Source organism: Anarrhichthys ocellatus, unplaced genomic scaffold (assembly GCF_004355925.1).
Source record: "Anarrhichthys ocellatus isolate YVR2014 unplaced genomic scaffold, GSC_Weel_1.0 scaffold193, whole genome shotgun sequence".
Taxonomy (NCBI): domain Eukaryota; kingdom Metazoa; phylum Chordata; class Actinopteri; order Perciformes; family Anarhichadidae; genus Anarrhichthys; species Anarrhichthys ocellatus.
In genome coordinates this window covers 88,013-102,197 of record NW_022280223.1, presented here as the reverse complement: position 1 = coordinate 102,197, position 14,185 = coordinate 88,013, and the positions used below count along the sequence as shown (strand labels likewise).

Sequence of the window (14,185 nt, the reverse complement as noted above, 5' to 3'; positions counted from 1 at the left end):
GACATGGATATGACACCGTCGCAGCATTTTTTCACAGACACAGCCGTGCCCAAGCTCTACAGATAAGTGAAGCTTAAAGTTGAGGAGTCTTTGAGTACAGCAGAAAGTGTTGCATTAATTTGCGATGCGTGGACATCAAGGGCAGTGACTATAACAGCACAATATCTCACAGAGGACTGGCGACTGCTGTCTCTCGTTCTCCAAACTAGAGCAGTACACGTAAGTCGCACCAGGGCAAACATTACAGACCTCCTGCAAAATGCAGCACAAGAATAGGGGATTGCCGACAAAAACCTGGTGGCTGGTGGTGTAACCGACACCGCTTCTAACATGGGCTTTGCCATTCAGTTAGCGGGATACCTGTATGTGAAGTGTTTCGCTCACACGCTCAATCTGGCCTCACAACGGGCGTTAAATCTGCCAACAGTAGCCAGGCTCATGGGGAGAGAGCGGCGCATAACTGTCTCTCTGCCCTTGACGTCCACGCATCGCAAGTTATACTGAGTTATATAACTCTTACATTGTACTTATAGAAGTTATAGTTCATATTGAGTCCACACACGTTTGCATTCAGCTAAGTTGGACTATGTAGAGACTGTAATACAAACAGTTCAGTTTGTCAGGTGCATGCAACATTTATGACAGGTTTTTATGACAGTGTTGGTCAGTCTGTCTGCGGGACAATCCCATTTTGCTGCAATAAAAATGATTGTGAAGTGAGATGAACAGACTGAAAACTTTTATCTTATTAGATAAAACATGTTGACAAAGTTTTCCTTTGGGGACATAATGTCTAATAGGATAAAGTGATGACATTGCAGTTGAAAAAAGGTAATGAATCGCAATATATGTTATCGCAATACTCAGCATATCGCAGTATCGTGATAATATCGTATCGTGACTTAAGTATCGTGGGACCTCTGGTGATTCCCACCCCTAGCTACTAGTGTTTAACTCTTGTACGATCCACATTTCTTTTGCTGAAATGTTATTTACCACTACTGTTGCAACAGTTTCACATTAAATGACTGGTACTATTATAAATGCCACTGCCACTACCAAGGCTGGATTACCAACTTGGCAGCATCACAGGAACCCAGGGGCCTCAAGATTGTACATTGGTTAAGGAATTTACACCATTTGCAAACAAGATCAACGTAAGTGGATGCTGTATTATTGCTTATCTTGTGCTGTGTCAAAATCAAGGTGTAAGACCTTTATTATTTTACTTTGTATTGTGCTCACATTGTGTTGCTGAATATAGTAACACACTGCTACCACGTGTGATCTGCTATGATCTTCTGGGTTTGTCAATAAAAGTCAAGAAACAGTGATCCCCACTAATTAAGTTGGTATGGGGAAATCTATAAAGTATATTCAACGTGTCCTCATCCAACAGTTCGTACAAAGCTGAAATATGAGCTGTTTGCAGTGATGTTTCTGCCCTGGTCTGTACAGCTCTTTGATCAGTGTGGGTCGTTTATGAATACATTTGATTGGTTGATATCTTACGATTGGTTAGGTTTAGGGTTCAAATAATTACAGAAATAGCATTACTTAAGTATGTAAGTTGCATGACACGCTGATTTCACACGGATCTGAACAGCGGCCTCCTGGGGAAAGTCTTCCTCCCTACTTTGTTGCTCTTGATACTACTTCACCTTTCCTGGCTCACCATTATGTGGATTGCGTACAAATTGATTTTGTGAGTTATATACAAATTACATTACATCTCCAAGGAAATTCGAATTATGAAATGCGAATTATGAAACTTTCACACACATGTCTAATAGGATAAAGTGATGACATTTTGGACAGACATGGATGTAAACTATTCTTGTTTTAGTGTTTGCTGAACGTGGGACTCATCTAATGAGGACTCATGTAATGATGTTGGTGAGGAGGGGTTTCATATCTATAGCACAGTGGATGTTTCTATGTTGTTCGTTAGATTTTGTGTTTGTCTCTTGGTCCACTGACTTGAAGTCAGACATAGTTCTGTCATCAGTTACTCTGCTGAGTTTCACCTCCATCATTTTTAACTCTCCTTGAAGACAAATTCTGTTTCCACTTAGACACACACAATGTAATTGCTGGGTTTTCTTTTTTCTTTTGTGGATGTCAGGCTACATCCACACTAATACATTTCTGTTTTGAAACATGGTTTTAAAATGAAAATGATCTACGTCCACACAGGCGTTTCAGCATCGTTTTAGAATAGATTTCCGTCCAGACTCAGAAGCCAGAAAATGAACATCACATGACTATTCACGTACACTGGGCATGCGGGTAAACAGGAAGTAGATTGGTTGCTTAGTTACAGAATATACGGAAAGAGTAGTATTTTACTCTTTTATAATAAAAGGTCGGGCTTGATACTAAATATCTAACTATATAATCTTCCTCTGTAGACTCAAAGAGAAAAATTTAGTGAAAAAAACCTGTTATATTTTTCAAACTTAGTTACAAGGCTGCATGTCTTGCTCTCTCTCACACATCAAATTTACTTACAAATCAAAGTTTTACTAGATTATGGGTCAAGAAATTTGATCAACACAGGTCTCTCACTCAATTCCCTTCGGTTTCGTTGTCTGTTCTCGTACTCGTTTTATTGTGAACTTCACAATAGTTGTGCAGAAGAAAATACGCATTAACGAGAAACAGAAAGTCCTCCGTTTTGTGCCCGTCCTCCTCAAAGCCACTAACCGTGACTTCAGATGTCTGCTCCATAGGGCTGATAACGCCGCTAGTCACGCCACTCCAATAACAGCTACTTCCTCCACATGTCGGCTGTAGTAGCATTACAAAATACAGAATTTAAAGCTGCTAGTATAGACAACAAGGTCAGCAACGCCATTATCCATATTGAATCAACCCCAGGTAGTCGATAATTAAGGCTGTTGTTGTTTGTTTCCTTCCGGCGGCATGACAAATCAGGGAAGGACACGTCACGACTGCAAAGACCCAATCAAGTTGCGAACGTGAGTGTCTACGTCATCGTTTTCAAAGGTCTCCGGTTCTGTGCCTGTCCACAGGACAAGTCAACTGGATGTGACTGGCCACAGGGCTGCAGAAGCCTCCGGACACGGGTGCTCCGGCAGATGGCCGGACAGGCAGAAGGGCTCCGGACACTGGTGCTCAGGCGGATGGCCGTACTGCCGAACTTGCTTCCGACACGGGTGCTCAGGCAGGCCGGACTCGAACTCTCGGAGTCGGGGAACAGGATGCTGGTCCAGCGGCGGCAGGAACTGGAGGTTGCTGCGGCTCCGAGACGGCAACTGGAGGTTGCTGCGGCTCCGAAACGGCAACTGGAGGTCGCTGCTGCTCCGAGATGGCAGCGGCGGGAACTGGAGGTCGCTGCTGCTCCGAGACGGCAACTGAAGGTCGCTTCTGCTCCGAGACGGCAACGGCGGGAACTGGAGGTCGATGCGGCTCGGAGGCGGCAACTGGAGGTCGATGCGGCTCGGAGGAGGCAACTGGAGGTCGATGCAGCTCGGAGGCGGGAACTGGAGGTCGCTGCTGCTCTGAGATGGCAGCGGTGGGAACTGGAGGTCGCTGCTGCTCTGAGACGGCAACGGCCGGGTCCCGGGATAGCTGCGGCGCAGCGGCGGCCAGGTCCGGGGATAGCTGTGGCGCTGAGGTGGTGGCGGCCGGGTCCAGGGATAGCTGCGGCGGTGGCCGGGTCCGGGGATAGCTGCGGCACTGAGGCGGTGGCGGGGTCCGGGGATAGCTGCGGCGCTGAGGCGGCAGGAACAGGAACTGGAATTCGCTGCGGCGCTGAGGCGGCAGGAACAGGCACTGGAGTTCGCTGCGGCGCCAGGAACAGGAACTGGAAACCTCTTAAGCTCGGGCCCTATTTGTAGGCCTCTGCTCGAAAATGGCATACCCATACTAAGGAGACCACAGTTCTGTAACTACAAGGTCTATTTTAATAATTTTTGATGCTATAATCAGATAACACTTTGAGATTGTTCAGATGGGTAAATATTGTGTATATGTTGCTGGTTAATATAGTGCATGATATGATATTACACAGCTCAAATTGAAAATATTCAGGTTCGCCTGAAAAAAAAGTTATTGCTAAAAAATGCATTGCTTAGCTCGGTAGCCGTTAGCTTTGTGGTCCAAAATCGATGTGCAGTTAAATATGAGGGCGATTTTTGGCCACAAATTCATCTTTTATGCCACATTTTCTAGATGCTTATATTAGTAGTCTATAGTTGTGTTTGGAGTGTGTAAGAAGTGACTTATATGATAGTGTTGCCCATACGTTGCTGTTTAATCTGGTAAACAAAATGTACAAATCCACAATATTTAGCGAACAACAAGGGCATTTTCCGAACAATATTTTCAGGGGGCTGAGCCTGATAGCCCCCAAATTCGGGGGCGTCGTGTGCAAGAGGTTGTAGCCTGGCTTATGAAAAACATTTTATTTGACTTATGTCTGCTGTTATGTTTCAGAGCTAAAAACAAACAAAGAGCTGCCTACCTTTATCTAGAGCTACGATTCTTTGTTGGTTTTTCCCAACTTTTTTTCAGACATACTCCTTCCCTCCACTCGACTATAGAATATGTCACACATTAATGCTATATTTTCATTGGCTAGACAAAGTAGTGTAAAGCTAGCTACAAACTACACTCACATGCTAACTCATATTAGCAGTACGGTGAAAATGTAGAGACACTTCAGAGTAAAGACCATCACCCAAGCATCACCCAAGTGTTCTTTCTGCTTTCTCTCATCAAAGTCATTTTCCTACAGCATTTAGACATGTAAACATCCATATATATTCATGAAATTTGACACGTATATTCTTTGTTATGTATGAATTAATATTACTTACACTTTGATGGTGATCGCCGAAGAAACTGACAGTGGATAGTGCATCACAGCGGAAACGTCTGAGCCAGGCCAATAGCGGCTAGCGCTGTCCGAGCCGGGAAACACTTCCATCACCTGAGGACGTGAACACTCAGTGGATTAAGTTTATTTTGAGGTATTTTAGTTTTTTTTACTGAAATGTCCTCACAACAAAAGGAAAACTCATTCTCAACGAGGGTCAGTAACATCTTCAAAACTGAATCTCTGGATGGATCTTTACCCGCTGTCTGTAACCCAACTTCAAACTTGGAGCTGTAAGTTTTGCCACTTTAATGTTAATTTATATACTGTGTATTTAGCAGACTGTCTGTTAACGTTAGCATGCTGCAATGCTAATGCGGCTAGCTTCAATTGTAGGTCCACAGGCTGGAGTAATGGAGTAACATTAGGTAATACAGAGAGACTGTGTGGACATTTAGCCTCATATGAAGCCAGTTAAATAAAGAAAGTAGTAGGTTGGATATGGGTAACTGTATTTTGTTGCCTTTTGTGAAACTGTGTACTGCAATGCAGCTAAGCTGCTTTGTTAGCATGAAGGCCCGTCTGCTCCGTGATCCACACCGGTCTGTGTGAGCACGTTGCTGCTCTGTTGAGTGTGTAGATTTATTTGCCAGACTGCCTTGAAGCTGCTCAGGCCTGTGATACTGGGAAGGTCTGCTCCCTTGAAAGAGACACTAGCTAAAGTAACCTAATTTATACAATGTCTTTAGACTTTTGCACTGTGTCTTTTGTTATGCAGCAATTCACTGAGACATACTCCTTGTATGGGAGAACGTTTCTTGACTATAAAAGGATTACCGTAGCTAGTGAGTGGGCGAGCAGGGAGAGCGGGCGCAGTGGATGAGCTCAGAAGAGACAGCTGTGGATCAGAGCGGAGGAGAAATTATTAGTAAAGTCTGTAAACGTCTTCTTGCTGCTTCTCAACCACGGAGAGCTAATTTAAAGACTTTGCAACGTGAATCCTTCTGTCAGTTTCAATGTTGTCTCAGGCTAAATAATATGTAAAAGCAGTGGCGGGCCGTGCATTTTGATACCTGGGCCTTCTGTGCTGTCCTACTACAGTTGAACAGCTACGGTGCAGATACATGAATCCGTGCATGACGGGACGCTGCGTCATTAACGGACAATGCATAGTCAAATCAATGTAATTAACACAATGACAAAAACAAAGTCATAAGAACCAGTCACATATATTTATATGACAACAAAGCATGACACATCAATCCAGCAAACCTGCAGCGGATCCACGCATTCCACCACACAAGAGCACGAGCCATTCAAATATTATTCATAAAAAGGACACGATAGACAAATGAACAGTAGTAACGTTACTGCAGATGTAAAAAAACAAACGCAGTTTGTCACTTACCGAATGCTGTTCACTTAAAGACAAAGTCCATCCTCCTTTCTTTGTTGACAAAGAGTTTAATCCCAGTACATCGTTTCAGTTCCAGTAAGAAGTCCTCGATTCATGGACGCCAGTGACAGTCGAGCCTCCCCAGTTGTATTTCGCCGGTCAGCGAGGCCGGGATCCCACCTCCGCCAGCATGCCTGCCAGCCGGCCGCTGTTCGCAGTTGTGGGGCTCCGTTTCCCTGCGAACGTGTTCGTTGATCTGAAGATCCACTCGGGTTTCTCCAAAAGTTTTCAAAAGCACCGTAGTGTCCTGCTGTACTATGGCACCAAGACGCTCAGTTAAAATGAAACACATTCCCAGCCATAAAATGTGCGACGCTGTCAGCCAGGAACACGTTCATAAAAATAAATAAACTACACCAAGCAAAATCCTAAAAATGTTATAATTTCTTCCATATCTTTCAATTTGAAATCTTACTACTCCAACTAACTTCTGCCAGCTTCCTTAAATTTCACATTGGTCACGCGCTCTCCCACTGACCAATTACGCTGCACGTTAATACTGACGTACATCGCAGGCTACCTGGGTAGCAGTGGCACGTCAAAGAATACGCCCAACATGTCAAACTAAAGATCTGATTGGTTGAAGACTATGATCAACAATATCGTCCCCATTTACATAAACTGCAAAGGCTCTCTAGCGGGCATCGGGCCTCTCTCCTTACATAGAGAAATAGAGGCTGAATCTGATTGGATATAAGCTCTCCTTAAAACAAGCTGTGCTGGAAGCAGAGCAACAGAGGAAGACAGGAGCTGTGCAATGAGAAAATAAGCTAATGGAAAAATTATAATACATGTAGTGTATTTGTGAAAAATGATTCAATTATAAAATAGCTATAACTTTGTGATTCTGTTTAGGCCAGCAGAGAAGGCTTTGCTGGCCCTGATGGCCCACCACTGTGTAAAAGTGTAATAACACTGTCTTAGCGAACAGCTGAACAGTGTGTACAGTTACTAGGATTGTTATGATTCACAGATACTGTAATATTAGTGACACACCTGTCGCAGCACTGTAGCAGTTCCAGTGTAACATACATGTTGAAATACTGTCAGCAGGCCTCGGTCTCTCCGGTCACGGTCTCACTAATTATCACTCAGTCCCTATTTGCACTTACAGTTACAGTTACAATCCTAGTCGAATGCTCTGTGTAATTCATTTATTCCTCCATACTTGATAAAACCGATTCATCATTTTTACTCTGTTTGTAGCTGTTTTCATAACTACACATGTAAGATGATGATGCTGTAGTAAACTATACCTTTCCTCCTGTCACACTTACTGTCATACACCTTGATGTTATTACATGACAGTATAATGTAACAGTGAATCTGCAATGTTTTACAGGTGATCTGAGGGTCTTGATGCTCGGTCCTGAAGCTCCCGTCTGATGAGGTTTACCTGAACCCAGCAGACTCTCCACACAGTATGAGAAACCACCACTGACCTGAGAGCTCCATCAGCATCTGACACAACTTCAGTCTACAAGAAACCCTTTACTGATGGAGCGCATGATCTGGACAGTTTACATACAAGTTATGGCTTTGCTACTTTTTGCATTATTGTTACCCAATATATATTTTAATGTCAGTTTATGAATAAAGAGCTTTATTTTTAAGGAGGGTTTGTTGTCATTTTTAAATTTACAATTAACAATCTTGTGGTATTAGACAAATATAACATGTTCATTCACAAAGGTTTTATGTAATAACACTATTTAAACAGGTGATATGAAAAAAAAACATTTATCTGTTTCAGTCAAACTTTATTTGAGTAGACATGACAATATGAATTATACAATATGATCTACAGTACTTGGAAGTCTTTCAAACAAGCTGAAGCTTTGCCAATTTCACAGCATAAATATGGCAATAACTGTCTAACAAGAAAAAACGTTTGTATAAGATTATCAATTCCACCTTCAATTCTGTTGACATGCTGCCTCAGGTGTAACTGGTCTGACATTATATAGTCATGGTAACATAGGCACAGCTCCTACACTAATCAATATACCATCAATATGATCACTTTTGTATGTTTATCAAGTGTCATTTTACCAGAAATAATCACCTAACTACTGTTTCAGATCTATTTTCCACCGTAACATGTTAGCTCTGTATCTCACATGGATGTATAAAGATACAGTATCTCCTCACATCAAATACTTTTTTCTTCACTGGGCTCTGTCGATCATTTCTCACAAATATACAGTGAAGGAAATCATTATTTGATCCCTTGCCGATTTTGTAAGTTTGCCCACCTATAAAGAAATGAACGGTCTATAATTGTAATGGTAGGTTTATTTTAACAGTGAGAGACAGAATATTAAAAGAAAATCCAGAAAATCACATCATAAAAGTTATAAATTGATTTGCATTTGATTGTGTGAAATAAGTATTTGATCCCCTAGCAAAACATGACTCAGTACTTGATGGAGAAACCGTTGTTGGCATGCAGAGGTCACACGTTTCTTGTAGTTGGTCACCACGCATCTCAGGAGGGATTTTGGTCCACTCCTCCTGCAGATCCTCTCCAAATCCTTAAGGTTTCGATAATACTTGTGATCTCTTTTGAATGAAAAGATTATTAATGCAACTCCATTGCATAAAGTTATTTATAAACATCTTGAAATTTATGCCTGGCAAGCTTTACTACTTTATCCACACGTTAATTGATGCTTTAGGCAACAATAATGGCAATAAATAAAATAAATTTGATCAATTAGAAGTTTTGTTAATGTACAATGTTAAAATGTCTAGATTGTTAAAAAACATGTCAGTCCACCATGAAGGCAGATGACTGCTGGAGTTTGCATAATTATTTTGCGTAATCTTTACAAAAATCTGATACATCACCATATTTGGAAATTCCACGTGTAGTGTTTAGTTTTCATACATGTCCAAAAAATGTTTTCCCATATGTATGTAGATTTCACAAATGATGATTGACTATGCAGCTCAGAATCGTACACCACACCAGCCGTAACTTTTTCACTCAGCCTCTCCAACCTGCCCATTGGGAGAATCGTGAACACACCATGGTTCAAAGAATCAGAGCAAGGATTATGAGCACACAGCTAATGCCTTTGCTATATGTAATGTTATACAATGATAGGACAATATAAGCTATTTCTGTACATCTTCTGGACATTTTATTTGAGTAGCCATCTATAGATAAAGTAAAAAAGAACCAGATCAGAGTATCTTTTTTTGGTTATCCCACTTGACTAACCACAAACAGACTTAAATACTGATTGAGGTCCACCAGCTTATTCTGAAGCTTCCAACAGCATCTCATGATCATGGAACAATGGTTGTTCAAACTTTCCATCATTCATCTATTATATTTTATGATCATAAAGTGCTCAAACTAATGGACAATTTAAACATCTACAGTTTTATGACAACTGATCACCACAGAATGCGTCATATGGTCGCAAACTCTGGAACAAGAAAGTAAATGAACTTTGAGTTTAGATTGTTTTGTCAGAAAGCACAGCCAGAGTTCAGGAGGATCAAACCGCTATCCCAACGGCCCGCTTTCCTCCTGAGCCACAAAGAGCGAGTGAAACATATATTGATTACCACCGAAGTATATCTGCTTTGTTAGATGCATGACTTAAAGCTGAAACATGTCTGTATACTCCTGGGAAAATAGAGCCCCTGCCTCATGTGGGATCTGAGGACATTGTGGTAAAAGGTTTGTGTATAATTGTGTGTGTATTTACGTTCATGTCTATCTGCCATGTAGGATGAGTTCCATCCGTTCATTGAGGCTCTGCTGCCCCAGGTCCGTGCCTTTGCCTACACATGGTTCAACCTCCAGGCCAGGAAAAGGAAGTACTTCAAAAAACATGAAAAAAGGATGACCAAAGACGAAGAGAGAGCTGTCAAAGATGAACTGCTGGGGGAGAAGGCAGAGGTGGGATGGATAAATAGAGTGGTATATGGTAGAAATAAACAATTATGTTTTGTTTTATAATTCAGGCTTGAATCAACTTCTGATAAACAAACTGAAGACTTTTTTTCTCAATCCAGTATTTTATAATATGTTAAGACACTTCAATATTCCCATATATTAATGCATTATTTAATAAATGAATTGACTCTCTAACTCCCTTTTCAATATCATCCGTTCCTAGGTGAAACAGAAGTGGGCCAGCCGTCTTTTGGCCAAGCTAAGAAAGGACATTAGACCTGAATGCAGAGAAGACTTTGTCTTGTCAATCACTGGGAAGAAAGCTGCGTGTTGCGTCCTGTCAAACCCTGACCAGAAAGGCAAAATGAGACGCATAGACTGTCTTCGACAAGCTGACAAGGTAAACTTAATAGTGCAAGATTCACTTCCAGTAGTTTCTTCCTCAGTCTGTTTGCACCACAAACCAGAAGGATAAGTAAATGTTGATGTTATTGATGATCTTGTCTGCTCGCTGTAAAATCCAGCTGTTCCTGGGGCCGCAATGTTTTAGCTTATGTGTTCTATCGCCGAGGTTTTTTCATAAACAGAAGAATGTTTTTTTGAGAAAAAACAATACTCAAACTATCTAAATAGGAAATAACTAAAACATAATTCAAAATCTGTCGGCCATTTAATGTCTTCTTTAAAAGTTGTTTAGATTATTATCGGGAGTTGATCACATGCCCACAGATATTTTCAGTAAAAGTGGACCTCATTATGTGAGTGGAGCCTCCATGCACAACGGTGATTTACGTCCCCATGTGACTGGTTGCGGCTTCCTAGCCATCGGCAAAAAAACGTAAAAGTGGTGCTGAAAAGCTGAGAGAGAGGTCCCTTGAGGCTGATGCAGTCAAATGTTTTCAGTTCGGCACCTCAGTAGAGTGTGGATAAAGGTACTGGCCGCAGAGAGAGCAGCCCACTGAGCCCAGGGTTACCAGGGTATCAACTGTTGTAAGGTTCTGCAGAACGGGACACAACAAACAAGGTTGATGCATGGGTCACTAATAGGCGGACCGCGGTCCGGATCCGGACCCAGACGGCGTTGTATCCGGACCCAGGACCTAAAACAGATAGATATTTGAGAATTATTACATTTTGAAGGAGCACTTCTATTTTAACTGGCGCAGCTTTTTCAGCCTTTACGGCACTTGTTCAGCGGTGCAAATCCAATCACGTGATGCAGCTCAGCCAATTAAATATGGGTATTCTGACAAGTTTCCTGATTCAAGTGAGATGTACACAAACGGGGGAGAGACGAGGAAACAACGAAGAGCAGGAGAATAATTACGTGAGTCAGAGAAGTCATTTCACATGACGTTCTCCAAAGAGAGAAATGTGGTCAGAGAGACCAGAGTCTTTAACCAAGAATGAACAGACTCTTATCGGTGAATTCTTCCCATGGGCAGTTTAAAACCAGTACCTCACATGTTCAGAGACCGTGGCGATTATTAAAAGTGATGAAGCGCCACTACGAGACAAAGCGCAACTCTTTTGAGCAAACGTACCCACTCACATCTGAAATTAATTCACAGAAAAATAAACCTAAGAGCCCAATATGATCCGAATCCTAATACATTAGTTCACTGTCCAATGATGTTAACAGGGAGAATTGAGCTGAAACAAGTGGTTTAATAACCACAGATAAAGTCGCTGCACACACAAATTTCTCTTGTTAGAAGATGAGAAAAATATAATATGACTTTTTTGATTGACGTCACTTCACACCTGAATTAACTGAATTTAAAGCTGCAGGGCAATTCAGTGAAATTCATTTTTTCGAAAATTAATTACTTTATTTTAAGATGCACATTTTTCAAAAGCTTTCTGTTATATCCAGTGGCGGCTGGCCAATAGAGGGCCATGGGGCGTGGCCCCACCTTGAGCGCCCCTCCTTGAGCCACAAAAAAAAAAAAATATATATATATATATATATACATATAATAATAATACATTTTACAAATTGTCAATATTTGTGTTTTTGAAATATGGAATGTACCCAGTAATATTTGTAAATTATGATATCTGCGCAAAATATATGCTTTTCCTGCACATCCTCGCCGCCTGTGTGCACATCTCAGCAGTGCTGGGGCCATCGATAAATGGCCCACAAGAGGTGGGTCTATGAAGCAGTTTAGCCAATTGCTGATTAAAGACATAAATGAGTATACAATTTAGCCAATCAGCGTCCTCAAATAGATTCAGCTCGGGGCCAAAGTCGTCAGGAGAAGTCTCTACAGGCGAGCGCCAGCGCGAGCACTACTCCTCCAAGACCCGTTTGAGAGGAGAACCTCCGCCAAAGAGCTGATCCCAGATCAGCCTGACCCCACAATCAGACAGCAGACTAGCGGGAAAGGGAAGCAGTATATGCGAAGCTTCTCTACTAGCTGTACACCAGACAGGTTTGGCTAACTGGATGCAGTTATGCTAATAACTTATTTAGCTTTTTAAAACAACGGGGACAGATCCAAGTTACGGGAGTGAGGGATGAGGAGGTAAGGAAACATGAGAACACCAGGACACACATGGAGAACTCTGTCAAGCTACATATTAGGAAAAGTGAACATCTTTTCTTGTACATAGTTGTCCTCAGTCTCATCTGCTTAACTTGGTCATGGAGGCATCAACATTTAATTGAGATGGTAAATTAACAGTGTAAACTCATCATAGCTTACTTTAACATCAGTATTCCTAATTACACTTGTTATTGTTACACTTGTGTACACATGTTTACTTCTCCTGATGTTTACCTCCTATAACAAGGTCCATAGGGCATCTCAATAAATAAACATGTTCTGTTATATTATATTTTATATATATATATATATATTTTATATATATATATATATATACATACTGTATATATATATATATATATATGTATGTGTGTGTTTTATATTATATTGAATATTATTATATGATATATATATATATACTGTATATACATCAGTGGCGGGCCGTGCATTTTATACCTGGGCCTTCACTGCTGTCCTGCAGCTGAAACACAGCTACGGTTATTATTTGTTTCGTGTAAAAATGAAGCCAACACCTATAGATCCACTAACTAATACACCGAGAGTGCGTCTCCTCTCTCTGACTGCAGCTGCACGAGGCTTCTGTGAGAGTACCCGCCTGTGTGTGCTTTGGGGCGGCGGAGGGGCTCACAGCAGCACCCGCTGCTCGTTCACGACAGTGCAGAACGTACGTGCTTTAACGTCAGAATCAAAACACCAAAAAAGTCTCCAACAACACCAGAAAAAGTCGCTAGACTTGTCGCTAGTAGCTTTTGACAGAAAAAAGTCGCCAGATTTAGCGAGAAAGTCGCGAGGTTGCCAACACTCGCACCGCTAAATATGTCCCCAGAGCAAGATAGGACGTAACAATGGTTCCTATCACATATTAAACCAAACAAAAATCCATCTTCATAAAAACAAGTTGTACAAATAATAATATATAAACAAACATATTAAAGCTACTGCAGATGTAAAAACAAACACATTTAACTTACCAGAGCTGCTGTTCAATATTTAAAGACAATGTCAATCCTTCTTTCTTTGTTAACAAAGAGTTTAATCTCACGGTTGTTCAGTACATCCGTGCGTTTTAGTTCCAGTAAGAAGTCCGAAAATCTAAATGAGAAGAACATTTATTTATGTATTTCTATGTATTATTTATAATCCATCCAGTTAAATTTGAAAACTGAGAATAATAATTGTTAAAATATAATTGATGTGTATTTTCTTTATTTACTACTACTAGGCTTCTTGAATATATATATATATATACATGTATATATATGACACTAAATAACGCAAGTTAGATATTAGTGTAATGTTCCGGACCTTTGCCCGAGGAAATTTTTTAAGTCTCTAAGATGACAACGCTCGCCCCCACATAGCGGGGTTCATCAGAGACTATCTCCAGAATTTGGGAGTAG

The 14,185-nt window shown here is 41.1% G+C and overlaps 1 protein-coding gene across 5 annotated transcripts in view; it reads left to right on the top strand.

The window, feature by feature from the left end:
• Positions 1-14,185, top strand: part of nfic (nuclear factor I/C) — a 31,989-nt gene that overhangs the window by 5,608 nt on the left and 12,196 nt on the right. For 3 of the 5 annotated variants that reach the window (XM_031878691.1, XM_031878692.1, XM_031878693.1), the window contains exons 2-3: positions 10,045-10,215; positions 10,436-10,612. In XM_031878691.1, the coding sequence (XP_031734551.1) occupies positions 10,045-10,215; positions 10,436-10,612 (348 nt within the window). Of the gene's footprint in view, positions 1-7,641; positions 10,216-10,435; positions 10,613-14,185 lie in introns of all 5 variants that reach the window. The other 2 variants (XM_031878694.1, XM_031878696.1) reach the window with 1 other exon arrangement.